This window comes from Giraffa tippelskirchi, chromosome 7 (assembly GCF_054371585.1).
Source record: "Giraffa tippelskirchi isolate mGirTip1 chromosome 7, T2T-mGirTip1v1.2.pri, whole genome shotgun sequence".
Taxonomy (NCBI): Eukaryota; Metazoa; Chordata; class Mammalia; order Artiodactyla; family Giraffidae; genus Giraffa; species Giraffa tippelskirchi.
This window is the reverse complement of record NC_137281.1, coordinates 126,017,031-126,034,435: the sequence shown is the minus strand read 5'-3', so window position 1 is coordinate 126,034,435 and position 17,405 is coordinate 126,017,031. Positions and strand designations below refer to the sequence as shown.

At 42.2% G+C, this 17,405-nt stretch overlaps 1 protein-coding gene across 5 annotated transcripts in view; it reads left to right on the top strand.

Moving 5' to 3' along the window:
• COXFA4L3 (cytochrome c oxidase associated subunit FA4L3) overlaps window positions 1–17,405 on the top strand; it is a 51,552-nt gene that overhangs the window by 16,790 nt on the left and 17,357 nt on the right. For 3 of the 5 annotated variants that reach the window (XM_081511413.1, XM_081511412.1, XM_081511414.1), the window contains one exon: window positions 3,120–3,190. In XM_081511413.1, the coding sequence (XP_081367539.1) occupies window positions 3,120–3,190 (71 nt within the window). Of the gene's footprint in view, window positions 1–3,119; window positions 3,191–8,385; window positions 9,825–17,405 lie in introns of those variants that run through there. The other 2 variants (XM_081511411.1, XM_081511410.1) reach the window with 1 other exon arrangement.

Below are 17,405 nucleotides of genomic sequence, written 5' to 3'. Positions count from 1 at the left end.
GGTGTTCAGTACAATGACTGGCACACAGTAACTATTCAGTTAGATTGGTGTTAATTGACCAAGTAAATGAGAATTCTCCTGTTAATGTGGGTTTGGTCAGAAAGGGCTGAGAAGCCAAGCTAACTTGAGTGTGAATGTTATCCTAAGGGCAATAGGGAGCCACTAAAGGTTTTAAATACTCGACAACAACAAAAGTTTTAAATAAGGGAATGACTTGGTCAGCTTTGTGTTCTAGGAAGCCCTTTTTGGCTTTGGTCTGGAGAATGGCTGGAGATGGAGTCCAGGTGGCAGACACATTGTCCTTATCTAGGAGCACTGTTTGATTTAGTATCTCTTTATGTGACTCTCCCTTGGTAGGCCATGAGCCCTGGAGGGCCAGGGCCAGGCCTGTTCACCTTGCATCCCTGTGCCCAGCACACATGGCACATGGTAATGGCTCTGTGGGTTTAATGGGTGAAATTCCGATTGGAAGTTGCAAATGCAACTTTAAGGGTAGGTGGTGATGTTTAATGCATGCAATGTCATAGGCAACTTTCAAAACAGGGGGAACGTGAAGGAAAAGGCCATTTAAGTTTGGGAAGCAGTGTCAGAGCCCTGGGAGGTGGGATGGAGGAGGAGGAGGAGGGTTGTGGGGAGATGGAGCAGGCTGCTCAGAGCTGTGACAGTTGCTAGACTGATGAGGCCTTCCAGGTTTGGTATCTCTCTGAGATGGGAGGCTGAGGTGGGAAGCAGAAGGTTTGGAGGACTAGGTGAGGTATTTGGGTGTCTGTGGGACATCCAGCTCGAGACTGGGGTGTCTCCAGCAATAGAAGATTCTGGAAGCTTTCAGGGTGAGTGTAATGCAGAATGTGGGGAAGTGTCTGGAATTCCCTGGAGAGGAGAACTTTTAAGTAAGAGCGGAGGAGTGAGTCAGAGAGTCAGGGGGCATGGAGAAGCACCAGGAGCTCCTACTTCAGGACTGTGAGCCGGTGACTTCCTCTCTGTTCCCTCCAGACTCTTCATTATGAGCCCATCATAACAGCCCTGTCAGGAACCAGCACTGCAGAGCCTCTGGTGAAGCCCAACTCTATGGGGCTCAACTTCTGTATGTTCTTGGCTCACCTCCCTTTTGTGGCCTAAGTGCAACATTCTGTGATTGCCTTCTGTCTTCACAAGACCTGCCTTCTGGACATTATACTTTCCTCCACTCAGTCACTTAACTGACTTCATTTCTGCTTGTCACCTTTCTCGTGCTCCTGGCTTTTCCAAATAGTTCTGCCCACTCCCTAGTGAGCCAGGCTCCCTGCTGCTATGTCCTGGGGGAAACCAAGGGTGTTTCCCAGCTTTTCTCCACTTCCTCCCCTTTCCTCCCCCCTCATCTGCCTGAGCAAAGGTCCACCCTGGCAGCAGTGGGGGGAAAACACAGGGCTGGCCACCCCCTAGCCACTGCACACCCAGGTCCCCCAGTTGTGGGCCACGTGCAACGGTGCACCTGTCAACGAATAACTGGCACTTGGGGAAGAAAGCCCTGATTGGTTGCATTTCTTGATTTCTGTGGTGTAAATATTCCCACCACCATCAATTTCAAGCTACCAACAAGATGTTATTGAATGCGGAATTGGGGACAGATGGGAAGCAGTGCGCTGTCACATAATATTTCTAGCAAGCAGACACAACAGGTGTAGACAGCCTCAAAAGCAAATATAATTACAAAATTCAGTCAAATAATTGGGAAGTTTTGAGCATTTGCTGCTTTTTAAAAATATAACTTATTCTCTTGTAAGATTTTATAATTGTTAATATGATGGCTGTTTAACAACTACTTTGCAAAAACCAAAACAACAGCTTTGCAGAATTCCTTAAAACTTAACAATTAGATCTTGCAAGCAGTACAGACTGGCTTCAGCAAACCACTGGGTGCCACATGGGCCAGGAGGAGAAGTGGAGACTCCACACCCCAAACTGTAGTGCATTCTCACCTGCAGCCTCTCCCTTCCCAGGCTATGTGGGTAGCAGGTGACAGGTAGCAAGCCTCTGCAACCCAGGAGGAGCAGAGCTGGGCCTGGGCACCCCTCCCACCTGTAGACATGCACTTTTCTGGCCTGGGCCTGTGGGCTCTGCACCCACCCAAGCCCCAGCCTCTGGACACCTTCCCTAGTAGCCTGCAGAATGAGGAAGTCTGAGTGGTGCAATTTCCTCTACCTTAGAAAGTGTGAAATACTGCTCAGAAAGCAGACTTGCCCAATTACCCACAATGAAAAACCAGAATAGGACAAAGCCTCTCTTTCTAAGCTTCTGTTTATATCAGTGGGCTGATATATCTCTTTATATCAAGGCAGGTCATGCTAGGTCTGAACAGACGTGGGATGGAGATGACTTCAGGCGTGCAGCTCAACCTGTGGGCATTTCTGAACATTGAGAATGAAAAGCACCAGTGAGCTAATATGACCTGTTCTAAAGGTGCCAGTCTTTGCACTAGGTCTTGGGGACTCAGAGGTGGTGACCTACCATGGTAGAAACCTTGTCTTGGCTACTCCAGGAAATAGCTGAATCTCTGACTTGATGTTCCTGTGTTCTTGCAGTGACCATTGTGAAGGCTAGATAAAAGGGATCACCTTCTCACCACATCCTATATATGCCTCAGGCCCCGGTTTATGGCTTTGCATAAGTATTAATAACTAAAGGTGTCTTCTCGCTCATAATCACTTCCCATCACAAGCCAACCCGTCGCACCTACCCCCTCAAGCTCACCTTCAGAACTGCACCTCTATTTGCAGTATTTCCACATTCTCTCATGGGGTCTTCCTTTGAGTGTGGGGTTTGTGTGCTCTGATATCTCAGCTCAGGAAGGCCAGGACTTCATCACTCACACACTCATTCATTCCTTTGTTCAGTGGAGAGTGGGGCTGGGGAGGAGGCAGGATGGAGAGGTCTGTCCAACTCTAAGTGGGGGCACAGCTCAGGGAAGGCTGCACCCTGAGTGGAGGCAGAAGGAGAGGCAGAGGGAGGCAGGAACAGAGACCAAACCCCTGTTTCTCTCTGCTTTCAGACCTTGTGCTAGGGGGTACCTGCCTTTTGTAAACAGTGAAACAGTGTCTGAATGCTAGGTGAGGTAGTTATTCATTTTCTTTGGACTGCAGGTTACTCCCAGAGGATGTTTCCATGGATTTGCCCGCCTCAGGACAGCCTCACCTGTGTTTCCTGCCTTGGGGTAAAGACCTTTTTATTCCTTTATTCGGAACAAAAAACATTAATGTGTCGTTTTCTGACCTCCCTCCAAAAAAAAAAGCAGTTCTAGTTGTATTCCATCTAGCTGTATGGTGGCTTAAAGTTTTGATTTCTCCTTATTTAACATTGCTTACTTGCAATATTTGGGGAAATTTAGCCGCAATACAGGCACAGCCAGTGGAAGACTCAGGAGCAAGGTTATGGCGCCATCTACTGGTAACATCTAAGTATGACAAAGTTGAACTTGCATTGAGCCTGTGCGTAGGTGAAGACGAGTTGATTTTTAAGTGAAGTACAGTTGATTTATAATGTTGTGTTGAACATGAATTGATTTACAAGCTTAAAATGGAACGTGTGTGTGCATCAACATATGCAGATAACAAGTTAGTATAAAAAATCTCAATAGAAAAATGAGCTTAGAAAAATGTTTGAGACATAAAGGGATCCTTCATAAAAGGGGATATCCAATGCATGATGAATTTATGAAAGATGGTTGACTTTTCATTCTTGGAGACTCCTGGAGGAGGAAGAGCCTTGACAGAGGGCCTCAGACCAAAAATAACAACAAAAACAACCACCATCCAAGTAATTTAGATTTTATCCACCAGGGGGAGGACTTTCACTTTGGATTGCATCAGTTCAGTTCAGTCCAGTCGCTCAGTCGTGTCTGACTCTTTGCGACCCCATGAATCACAGCTTGCCACGCCTCCCTGTCCATCACCAACTCCCGTAGTCTACACAAACCCATGTCCATCGAGTCGGTGATGCCATCCAGCCATCTCATCCTCTGCCGTCCCCTTCTCCTCCTGCTCCCAATCCTTCCCAGCATTAGGGTCTTTTCAAATGAGTCAACTCTTCGCATGAGGTGGCCAAAGTATTGGAGTTTCAGCTTCAACATCAGTCCTTCCAGTGAACACCCAGGACTGATCTCCTTTAGGATGGACTGGTTGGATCTCCTTGCAGTCCAAGGGACTCTCAAGAGTCTTCTCCAACACCACAGTTCAAAAGCATCAATTCTTTTGCGCTCAGCTTTCTTTATAGTCCAACTCTCACATCCATACATGACTACTGGAAAAACCATAGCCTTGACTAGACGGACCTTTGTTGGCAGAGTAATGTCTCTGCTTTTCAATATGCTGTCTAGGTTGGCGATAACCTTCCTTCCAAGGAGTAAGCGTCTTTTAATTTCATGGCTGCAATCACCATCCGCAGTGATTTTGGAGCCCCCAAAAATAGTCTGACACTGTTTGCACTGTTTCCCCATCTATTTCCCATGAAGTGATGGGACCAGATGCCATGATCTTAGTTTTCTGAATGTTGAGAACTGCAAATTGAAACCACGGTTAGGTGTCACCATTTACCTTCCAGAATGGTTAAAATTAACAATAAAAGATTATCAGTGCCGAGTTGGCAAAAATGTGGGGTTATGGGTATTCAAATATACTGCTGCAGGGAGTTATTCTGCATTATCTAAAAAAAAGTTAAACAATGGCTTAATCTGTAACATAGCAACCTGACTCCTTGATATATACCCAACGAAAATATATGCCCATGTACCCTAAGATCATACACATTGTTAACAGCATGAATGAAGCACAAGCTGGAATAAAGATTGCAGGGAAAAATATCAATAACCTCAGATACACAGATGACACCACGCTTATGGCAGAAAGCAAAGAAGAACTAAACAGCCTCTTAATGAAAGTGAAAGAGGAGGATGAAAAAGTTGGCTTAAAGCTCAACATGCAAAAACAAAGATCATGGCATGTGGTCTCATCACTTCATGGCCAATAGATGGGGAAACAGTGGAAACAGAGACTTTATTTTGGGGGAGCTCCAAAATCACTGCAGATGGTGACTGCAGCCATGAAATTAAAAGACGCTTGCTCCTTGGAAGAAAAGCTATGACCAACCTAGACAGCATATTCAAAAGCAGAGACATTACTTTGCCAACAAAGGTCTGTATAGTTAAAGCTGTGGTTCTTCCAGTAGTCATGTATAGATGTGAGAATTGGACTATAAAGAAAGCTGAGCGCAGAAGAATTGATGCTTTTGAACTGTGGTGTTGGAGAAGATTCTTGAGAGTCCCTTGGACTGCAAGAAGATCCAACCAGTCCATCCTAAAGGAAATCAGTCCTGAATATTCATTGGAAGGACTGGTGCTAAAGCTGAAACTCCAATACTTTGGCCACCTGATGCAAAGAACTGACTCATTTGAAAAGTCCATGATGGCTGGGAAAGATCGAAGGCGGGAGGAAAAGGGGATGACAGAGTATGAGATGGTTGGATGGCATCACCAACTTGACAGACATGAGTTTGAGCAAGCTCCGGGAGTTGGTGATGGAGAAGGAAGCCTGGCGTGCTGCAGTCCATGGGGTCGCAAAGAGTTGGACACGACTGAGTGACTGAACTGAACTGAACTGAACAGCATGACTGGTTATAGCCAAGAACTGGAAACAATTCAAATGTCCATAAACAAACAATAGGCTAGATAGAAAGAAAAAACTGTAGTATATTAATGCAATGGAATATCTAACAGCAAAACAGACAAAAGCAAAGTGCAGCCGCATAGTAACAGCATAGGTGAATCTTACAAATGTAATGTTGAAAGAAATTGGACATAAAGCAATGCCTACTATATGATAATGATTGTATAAGTCAAAGAGGCAAGTCATTTTATAGTGTTGGGTGTCAGGATGATGGTGTGGAGGATGGAGGCAGAGATCAGGACTAGGCTGGGGCTGATGATGTTTTATTTCTTGACCTGGTGGTTATACGGGTGTGTTCACAGTGTGATCATTTATCTTTAATTTGAGCACTTTAAAAATAACACTTTTAAACTAAGTATTAATAATTTAACCCTTCATTTATAAAATTAAAAAATAAAAATAGTTAAAGGTGGAAAGGTAGAGTGGGATTCCTAACCAGGATAATATAGGCAAAAGTGTGGAAGGCAGGTATCAGGAACTTGGGAAAAGAGATAACAGATGTTGGCTGCAAAAAAGTTCCAGGTAATTCAGATTCTTCCCACTAGGGGGTCTTCTTCTCCGTCTCCTCTCAGATTCTTGCCCTAGGCAAACATTTTGTTTGGGGATTTTTTTTTTTTTTTAACTTGGAAATTTTCATGAGTAGAATAATTTGGTCGAAGGGTATGGCTATTTTAATGTCTTGTTTTATAAACTGTCAGACTGTCCTCCAGAAAGACTGTATCAACCTATAGCAACTCAAGAATGCCCCAAAGTGTGTGTTTCTAAAACAGGGTTTCAAGAGTTTGTGGATTTAACATTGGCAAAATGGTCCGTAAGTGGACTAATTTACATTTCCTTAGTTGTTAGTGAAACTAAACATTTTCCTTTACGATGCTTAATAATAATTCCCTCTTATACATGCTGGCTGGTCAATGTGTTCTCTGCCTATTTAGGAGTTTGTTTTCTCTGTGGATCTGTATTTGATCTTTATATATTTTATTAGCAAATTTGTATCTGTCACAGTTATCACAATTTCTCCAGTTCTCATGGTTACTTTTTTCCATCTTAGTTTTTATTATTTTCTTTTGTAATACACTGGACTGCTCCTGTGGTTATACCTTTCTATTTTTTCATCTATTTTTTAAAAATTACTTTAATAGTAATAATATATATGTCACCAGAGGAATAGTGATTTCCTTGATTCTTGTTCTCTCAAGGGAAAGGATTCAGTTGAGGGACATAAAGGAGTTTTAAGTAACAAAAGGTTTGTTTGTTTATTTATTTGTTTGATTTAAACACCACATTTATTTTTTCAGAATTTTGGAGGCCAGTAGTTCAAGATCAGGTGCTAGCAAGATGGTTTTTTTTTTTTTTATTACTTATTTTATTATGGTTAGAACACTTAACATTTAATATAAGAACTTAAGAACACTTAATAAAATTTTAAGTGTAAAATACAATATCACGATCCATAGGCACAATATTGTTCAGCAGATCTCTGCAGATTATCCATCTTGGATAACTGAAAATTTTCAACTGTTAATTATCAACACGCCATTTATATCTTTCCTTAACTTCTGAAAGCCACAATTCTGTAGTTTATTTCTATGGGTTTGGCTGTTTTCCATATTTCATATAAGTGGCATCATGTATGTGTCTTTCTGTGGCTGGCTTATTTCACTTAGCATAATTGCCTTCAGGTTCACCCGTGTTGTCACTATTGCAGAATTTCCTTTTTAAAGGCCGAATGACAGTCTGTTGTATGTGTATACCACACTTGCTTTATTCTTTCATCTATTTAGGGACATTTATGTTGTTTCCACATTTTGAGTAGCCAGAGTTTTAAGGAAAAGGGAAAGTACCCTCTCAAAAAAGGACGAGATCTGGCTGTCTGGAAACCAGAAGCAGCCCCGCGTGGGGCAGGGCTGGGTGTGTTAAGAGTGGCGGTGCCTCCCTGTGTCCTGTGTCACTTGACTGACAAGTTGACAGTCAGCTTTAGGTTATATAATGTTTCCCTAGTGTGCAGCTGCTTTCCCAGGGAAACCCATGGTGGTGGCACTGGTGGTCAAAGACTACAGTGCTAATTTACTACAAATACAGCACTCTGAAGCCCAGGTGACTTTGAGTCACCTTCTAGGTGTTGGTGCTTGTGTGCCAATGTGTGCTGGTGGTTTTTTTCTTGCCTGGTCATGATATGGCTAGATACCTAGCAGGGGTCCTTGGCCACAAGAGAGAAGGTCGCTGGGCATGTTCTCATCACCAGAGTCCAGGTGGAGGAGAGAAAGATGACCCGGTTCAGGACAGGGTGTGGACCCGCTCATGTATGACTACCTAACATACATATATTTCTTCCTAAATTAAGGTAAATGTATATTTCTTCTAAGTAGTGTTTCCCAAATCAGTGTCCTCTTATCTCTTTTAATGTTAATGCATTTTCTGAAGGGGTTCCATGGTCAAAGCAGATTGGAAAACAATGAATTAGACAAAAACTAAACAACTTCCTTTATTACAGTACTTATCAGATCATAAATATGGTACTTTATTCATTGAACAAAATATTTACTGAGCACCAACTATGAGGCGCTAGTGAACAAAGAGCCAAATGTATATTGTGTATTTCTAGGTGAAGGACACAGCAGACAAATTTTCTCTAATGTGTTTGAGCAAAAAGTTTTTATATTACCCATTAATCTTTTATATGATTCCACAGAATATCCTGATCTGGAATTTTTGCAGCATGATGTGAATGACATGAATCAACTTTTATTTTTTCCTAACAGACTCATCCATATTCCTTAGCAGAATTTGTTAAATGTGATTCTTCTTTGTGTGGTTTTGTTGTCTTCTACTCATTGAATATACATTTTCCATAATTTGGGGATTTGTGGCAGAGTTGTTTGTTTCATTGGTTCATATTTCTGAACTGAGTGTTTATAATGAAGGAGTTGTTGTTATTCAGCTGCCGAGTCGTGTCCGACTCTTTTTGTGACCTCTTGGACTGCAGCATCCCAGGCTTCCCTGTCCCTCACGATCTCCTGGAGTTTGCCCAAGTTCATGTCCATTGAATTGGTGATGCCATCCAACCATGTCATCCTCTATTGCCCTCTTCTTCTTCTGCCTTCAATCTTACCCAGCCTCAGGTCTTTTCCAATGAAAATGAAGGAACTAGCTGTATCCGAAAAGGGACAAGAACTTTCACTTTTCCCACCTTTAATCGTTGGTTAGATGAAGTGGTGCCCTTGAGCCGCAGTTTCCCTAGGCATCTGCCAGCAAGAGCTGGGCATCTCTCAGAAGAAGCACGAGAGCAGAGGGAATAATATCTCTGGAGCCTCCTCAGCCCATTCAGCCACCGGGAGGGCTGGCCCTGGCTGAAGCAGGAGTATTTGGGGTCAGAGCAGGAAATTGATAGTTACTGAGTGTTTACTGTGTGCAAGCTACATTGCATGTAAGGAATATTTAAGGAGAAAGTAAGGAAGCCAGAGGAAGCAGCAGAGGAGTGAAAGGAGAACCAGGAGGGAATACGCACAGACTGAAGGAGGTGAGTTCCCAGAATGGGTTGGTCAACAGAGTAAAAACTTACTATCTACTCTCGGTAAAACAAAAAAATCAGCCTATAATGCAGGAGACTGGGTTCGATCCCTCGGTTGGGAAGATCCCCTGAAGGAAGGAATGGCTACCCATTCCAGTATTCTTGCCTGGAGAATTCTATGGACAGGGCAGCCTTGTGGGCTACAGTCCATGGGGTCCCAAAGAGTTGAACACACTGAGCAACTAATACTTTTCGCTCTTACCATATAATGCAACAAATCACAATCCTTAGAATCTAACCAAAGGAGCTGAAAACTATGTTCAAACAAAAAACCTGACCTTGGATGTTTATAGCAGTTTTATTCGTAATTGTCAAAATTTGGAAGCAATCGAGATGTCCTTGAGTAGGCGAATGGATAAACTGTGGTACATCCAGACAGTGGCACATTATTCAGAACTAAAAAGAAAGGAGCTATCAAGTCATGAGAAGACATGGAGGAAAGTTAAATGCATATCACCAAGTGACAGAAGCCAACTTGAAAAGGTTACGTACTATGTGATTCCAACCATATGACATTCTGGAAACATCAAAACAATGGAGACAGTAAAAAAAAAAAAAAATCAGTGTTTGCCTAGAGTTGGGTCAGAGGAAGGATGAATAGGCGGAGCACAGATTAATGGTGAATACGTGCCACTATAAATTTGTCAAAACCCATAGAATGTACATCAAGAGTGAACCCTAAAGTATGGACTTTGGGCGATAATGATGTGTCAATATAGGTGTTTGTTGTTGTTGTTGGATTTTTGTTTTGTGTTGTTTTTTTGCTGTACTGCGTCTTCCTTTTTGGTGTGCAGGCTCTTTGATGTAGTGAGTAGCCTTCTCTGGCTGTGGCACGTACAGGCCTGGTTGCCCTGCAGCAAGTGGGATCTTAGTTCCTGGACCAGGGATGGAACCCGCATCCGCTGCGCTGGAAGGCAGATTCTTGACCACTGGACCACAAGGGAAATTCGGAATATAGGTTGATCAGTGACTCAATGGACATGAGTTTGAGCAAACTCCAGGAGACAGTGAAGGACAGAGAAGCCTGGCATGCTGCAGTCCATGGGGTCACAGAGAGTCAGACATGACTTAGTGACTGAAAAACAACAAACAAAAAGCACAAAGCATCACTCACAACCTGGTCATGTGGGTTAAGTCATCACTCACTGACAGAATGCCCTGAGGGAAACTCAGGATGGACAAACAAGGTGACACATTCTGTACCTGGGATACACCAGTCCCTGATGGAAAATGCATATCTAAGGAAGAATTTCAATGATTCCAGATTCTTGCACCTTCTCCTATGTAGAAAAGCATGAAAATCGTTAACCGGAGATGTCTGTTCTTTGTGATCAGCAGTCATCTTTTACCAAAATGTATGCTGGATACATGTATTTCCCAGCCAAAAAAATTCACATATATACTGGCTCTTCCCCTAACTCTTTGAAGTAGTCCCTTCAAAGCTAGTAAGAGGCTATTTTCTGGGGTGAGGGGATGTTGACAGTGGGGGACACTCTGCATGTGTAGGGGCAGGAAGGAAATGGGAAATCTCTTGCCTTCCTCTCAATTTTGCCATAAACCTAAAACTTCTCTAAAAAAATAAAATCTTAAACTCCAACCTCGCAGATCCAGTGAGAACTCAGCTAGACAAAAGAGTTCCAATTACTGGCATGAAAATGGCTAAGATGATATTCCTAGATGATATGAAACTGAGTCCCCCTAAAACCTAGTACCCTGGCCAAGTTTATGATTAACCTCTCTATCCAAAACTTTATTCTCTTTTTTGTCCCACACTTGACCCCTCAGGATTGAGGAGTATCAAAGAAAAGGGGAGACTGAAAGCTAGCAGGACCCTGGGGAGCCCTCCCGGATACAGTCTCCTCCATGCCACCCATCCCCTTCCTGTTTGTAGAAAAAGGCTTCAGCCTCCTAGACCTTCTTGAGTTTCAAAGGGCAGATTCAAGGACTTCCTAATTAGGGAAGAGAGGGAATGCAGAAACAAAGGAAAAGCCATCATAAAACAATGTGTGCGCGTATTCAGTCGTGCTGGATTCTTTGCAACTCCATGGACTGTAGCCCATCAGGCTACTCTGTCCATGGAATTTTCCAGGCAAGAATACTGGAGCGGTTGCATTTCCCTGCTCCCGGGGATCTTTCCGACCCAGGGATCAACCCGTGTCTCCTGCATTAGTAGGTGGATTCTTTACCACTTGCCACCTGAGAAGCCCCTCAAGAAACAATGGTGCAGCAATTTAACAGAGTCCTGGTTCCTCCTCAAGGGCCACATGTACCAATCTGATACATAGGGTTGAGTTGTTCTGTAGGAACTAAAGCCCCCACCTTGGGCCTAAGTTCACTGAGCTGAATTTGAACTGACTGCAGGCAGGGTCCAAGCTCTCTCTTTTCCACTGCACCACGCTGTCCCTCCTTAGTGTCTCACCCACAAAGTGTACGAGAGAAGAGGCACAAAGAGCATAGCCCCTCTGGGTCTTTATTTGCGAAACCTGCTAGAGAGCCTGAGGCAGTCCTGGGAGACAGGGCGTCAGGGTTACGGTAACCTGTCCATCGAGTTGGGCAATCACTGATGAAGCAGGCACAGTCCTGCTGGGTCCCTCTCCTCCCACATCCGTCCCACCCATGCAGGTGGGTTCTTGCAGTGGCTCAGGGCAGTCAGCCCAGGCCTTCCTGACCCTCTGAGAGCACCATACCATATTGCACTTGATAACCCATGTGGCCAGTCACAGCTCTAATCACATCATAAAGGGGAAGAGAGTGGACACTGGAGCCTAATCGCCTGGATTTGAGACCCAGCTCAAGGTTACTAGCTAACCTTAGGCAAGTTTCTTAACCCCTCCCTGCCTTAGCTTCCTCACCCATAGTACTGGGATTATAATAACTCATAGGTTTGTTTGGTAGGATTCTCAAAAACCTGAAAAGCTTTTAGAACAGTTAATTACCCCAAATGAAAATGAGCATGTCTCTGCATGAAATGATTTAATAAAAAACAAATACTTGAAACTTTTAGAACAATGCCTGGTATATACAGCCCTAAACACTCAATCAGTATTTTAAAAATAATAACAACAATTATTATCATTATTTTTGCCATACCCTGTAGCGTCTTAGTTCTCAGACCAGGGATCAAACCTGTGCTCTGTGGCGGAAGCACAGAGTCCAAAACACTGAACAGAGGGAAGTCCCTATTATTGTTATTCAGATAGCCAGACTGAAGCAGGGAAAAACAGAGTAACTTGTCAAACGAACCATGTGTGGAAAAGCTGGAACCAGAACTGCTGTTTTTGCCTTTTAATCCAGTGTGCTTTGTATACTTGGTTACATGCTTTAACACTAAGATTACTGATTTAAAATTCATCGATTCTTTGAAAGTAGCCTGAGCTGTTCCCCTATGCTGAAAATAATCACTTTATTAATTCATCTTTTTAAAAATCTTTTGTAAAAACAAACTGTCATCAAGAAGACTAGAGTTGACAGGAACCAGCTCAGTTCTACCACTGCATTGGGCTCCAAGAGAGATTATCAGGCCATATAAGTGATAAAAACTGCTGGTTGTTAGCACCAGTTTAGTTGCAACTAATTGCATAACTGTCTTGGGTGTTTCAGAAAAGTGTCTAATTTCTGTTGCGGTCTTGAAAAGATAGAACCATAAATATTTGCATAGCTGTAGTAGAATTACACGTATCCTAAGTATAAAAAACCAACTTGTCATTGGGAGGTGGCCAATCTGGAATGTTTTTATAGAAGAGTGGGTTTCAGTGACATTACAGAGAAGAGGTTAAAACTTTGGTGGTGGGGATTTTTAGGGCTCCTTAAAAAAGTTTCTGTGCATAAATAGACACCTGACGATGGGATGGTTTTCAACCGTGGGAACATTAATGCATCCCTCCGGTGTCTCTAACGTTGGAAAGTCGAAGAGCAGATCTAGGTCTCACCCAGGGGGCTTGTGAGTAAGCAGACAGTGGTGGCTTTCCAGGATGATGGTGACAGAATGAGGGAGGGGAGCACAGAGGTGTGTGTGTGTTAGTCGCTCAGTCGTGTCTGACTTTGTGCGACCTGATGGACTGTAGCCCGCCAGGCTCCTCTGTCCGTGGAATTCTCCAGGCAAGAGTACTGGAGTCGGTTGCCATTTCCTTCTCCAGGGGATCTTCCTGACCTAAAGATCAAACCCAGGTCTCTTGTGTTGCAGGCGGATTCTTTATTGTCTGAGTCACCAAGGAAGCCCAGAGAAAGAGCTCCTAATAGGGAAGGCAAGGAAGGCTTCTTGACAGAGATAATGCCTGAGGAGTCTCTAAGGATGAGTTGATTTTTGTGAGGTAAACAACTTGAGGAAAAGGTCTTCCAGATAAAGAAGGAGATGAAGGATAAGAAAGTCTGTCTTGTTCTGGATGTGCAAGATGCAATGCTCAGTGTTTTTTTTTGTAAGTCTGCATTTGTGAAGAAATTAACCTGCAGTAATAAGGATAGCTGATATTCGAGTTTTGTGTGCTCTTAAAACTTTGATTATGTTGGTCATTTAATTCTTGTAAAAGTCATATTAAGGAGAGACACTTATTGTCCCCATTCTGGAGGTGGAGAAACTGAGGCACAGAGAAGTTCAGTGATTTTCCCTCATTCTTCTGGAGAACCAGGATGGTAACCTAAACCGTCTGTCAGAGACTTTGTCTCTGTGCAAGCTCTCAATGAGAGCATCTGTTTGGTTTGGAGCTACCTAGTAACTAACTTGCCTGGGAAACCTCATGGACGGAGGAGCCGGTAGGCTGCAGCCATGGGGTCGCGAACAGTCAGACACGGCTGAGCGACTTCACTTTCACTTTTCACTTTCATGCACTGGAGAAGGAAATGGCAACCCACTCCAGTGTTCTTGCCTGGAGAATCCCAGAGACGAAGGAGCCTGGTGGGCTGCTGTCTATGGGGTCGCACAGAGTCGGACACGACTGACGCGACTTAGCAGCAGCAGCAGCAGTAACTAACCCAGATAACAACCAGATTTTACCCACTCCCAACCAAGATGAGATCAACTTTAGCCCATAATTCCATGACTTGTGGGAAGTTCATTCTCTTCTTGAAAATTTCTATGAATTACCAGAAGCTTGTGTTTTGTTTCCTGTGGGTTCACATTCTCTATGCAGCATTTCTGAGCTGTTTCTTTGTCTCTATCCTGTCTTGGTGATGGCCGATTAGTGGGTACAGCCCCTTCTTAATTTAACCCCTTCCTCCCCCACCCAAACCATGCATGAATTAAGATTTGGGGGGCTGCTGTGACCAATAGATGCCATGGTATGTTGACTGTAACATAGAATTCTCTCCCCTTCCCGCCTCACAAGCAAGACCAACAGTGGACGGGGAAATGCAGCGTCCTGACCTTAAAGGAGTGGCTGGCTGCAGAGAGAAGGCCAGGAGGCGTCCAAGGCCTGTGGCCTGTGGCCTGTGGCCTGGATCCCAGCCCTTCCCAGTCATGGCTGTGAGGGCTGAGGAATAAGGAGAGGAAGAGCCAGTGAAGGGGATGTGCTGGGACCTGATTCAGTGCCATTATGATACCTCAGAACACAGGAACTCAATTAACAAACAGTAAACTTTTGGTTGCTTTCTTGCTAATCATGCAGGTAATTGTATAAGGTTGAACGTTCCCTAAACTATTATACTTCTCTTACTTTTATACATCTATTATCTAAAACTTGGTTGTGACTTTAACTGCATTAGTTTATACTGCATTCCTTTTGTATTACATGTTTACATGTTTTTGTATTACATGTGTATAACTATATTTAGGAGTTATCTGTGATTTTTATTCCTGAATTACTGCTCTACCTATGGGACTTTGGACAAGTCACTTAATTTTTTCTGATCTCAGTTTCTTCAGTTGCAAAATGAAGATTATAATTATCTTCAGAGGACCATCATGAGGATTAAATAATACATAAAAAAGTGCATGGTACAGTGTCTGAAGGGCAGTAATGGATCAGTACACGTTAGCAATCATTATTTCCCCCATCAGCCAAGAGCTGACTGTAGTTTGGCTGATGTAAGAGAGGTAGGATGGCAGTAAGCAGTCACCAGTTAGAAGGATTTTGTGTATTTACCCAAAGGATGGATTTCATCCTACAGTTTTTCAAGCCATCTCTAGTGGGAGTGGGATCTACCTGTAGGGGTGACAGTATAACCCAACATGCTCTCCAAAAATATAATAGAGTTTAATTTCTTGTTTAATTTAAAAAATACATAGGAGTTTCATGCTCTATTTCGTAACATGTTCAGTGGTACGAAGGGGGCCTTAAAAGAGCAATATTTAGTTGAATGATTATAAAATCAGCATTTGGAAGGAGTCTCAACATATTCTAGAAAAAGAGAAAATTTCTAACCAATAGAAACAACTTTCTGAGATGTTCTGATTTCAGTACCATGTCATCTTAAATTCAAGACTGCTTCTAAGATCAAATATATATATCATTGATTAAAACACTCTACATTCTGTAATACTTAGTCTTAGGGATTTTAAAAAAATATCCTGGGCTTTGGAAAATGTTCTTACACAAAAAAGCAAAGAGAGGATGGAATATGCTTGTGTTCTGAAAATACTGAAACTTTGGTCAAGCTGTAACTGATTAAAAAACCTGTTGGAACTAGGATTTGCCTTGGAGCCTTCACAGTTGAATATGATAGATTAGTGAATGGAAGTCCAGGAAACTCTTACCTTCACCCCAGTTCTGAAGTTTGAGGCCAAACATTCAATGTAATCACTGTTCAGAGGTAAATATATCCCTGTTACCTTTATGCTGTTAGCAGGTTTCTTCTGGAAAGGGTATAGGGGAAGGGTGATAGGAGAAGGTGGGGACAGACTGACTTTCCTCAGTCTTAGGAAAGTCAAGGGAACAGTCTTGCTCTAAGGCTAGCTTTGCTTCATGAGGTCTGTAAAAGTTTCCTATTTAAAAAAATCCCAGCAATTCCAGTAACACAGTTTTTGAGGAACTAGCCTACTGTGTTCCCCCTCTGCTTGGCAAAGTAATAAAGCCACTCTTTCTTTCTGTTTCAAAAACAAAAAAACAACAAACAAACAAAAAAATCCTATACTCTTAACAAGAAATACCTCAGTATATTTTGGAGAAAAACCTACCCATACACATCTTCTCCATACTGTCAGCATTTTGTTAAAATGAACAGAAGTGTTTTTTTTTTTAAAAAAAAACACACCACAACAACCCACAAACCAATGTGCAGAAACTGGGAAGTGAAACACAGACAATAGGAATTTAAAAGTCAACAGAACAAGTCTTTGAAAAGTCCAGGTCAGGATACATGGAAGCTATTTGGTAACTTACAAAGTATCATCTTCATGTTTGGTAATACCCACAGGCCAAGTTTACAGTTTGTGTTCTGTAAAAGTCACATGAGAGCCTTAAACCAGAATGCTGCTTGAAAATGATGAGCTCATTGGTGATACTTCACTGAACCTTACAATTTTAGGAGGTTTAAACATCTTATCTCCATGATTCATGAAGAGATATTTAGTCATAGGCTTCATATTTTCTATATATGCTTCATTTATTTCACAGCTTATAGAAATTATAGTAGATCATAGTTGGAACTGAAATATAACCAAAAAAATATTATTCTAATATATTAAGTAAGGCTGAAAGTTTAGCATAAACAAGTTTGTAATTGGTACCCCAAATTAGGATTATTTTAACATCTGACATGAACCCCAAAAATAAAACATCAAAAAAATAGAAATAGACCAAGGTATATAATCACAGAGTATGTAACATATAAGTGCTTACTAATATATCTGAAACTGTATTTATTATTATTTTCAAAAATAGTTGTTTTTTACTAGCTGGGTACCTGAAAAACTTTAAAGAACATACTCTTTTAAAAGCCTTATAAGCAATTTTCAATTTACTTAGCAGATAAAATGTTATCTTTTTGTTTGTGAGCTCCCAGTTGGCACCAACTAGGTAAGGTATTCAACATGTATGTATTTTTATTTCATTCATTTTTTTGGTCATAATTTATGTGCAAAATTAAAAAATTCAGGTGAATAAGCTTTATGTTGAAAAGTATTCTTAAATGGTGCTGGTGATCATTGTGCTGTAGAAAATGGCTTTGCTGCTGAACATTATGTAGAACATATGGTAATTGAAATCTTG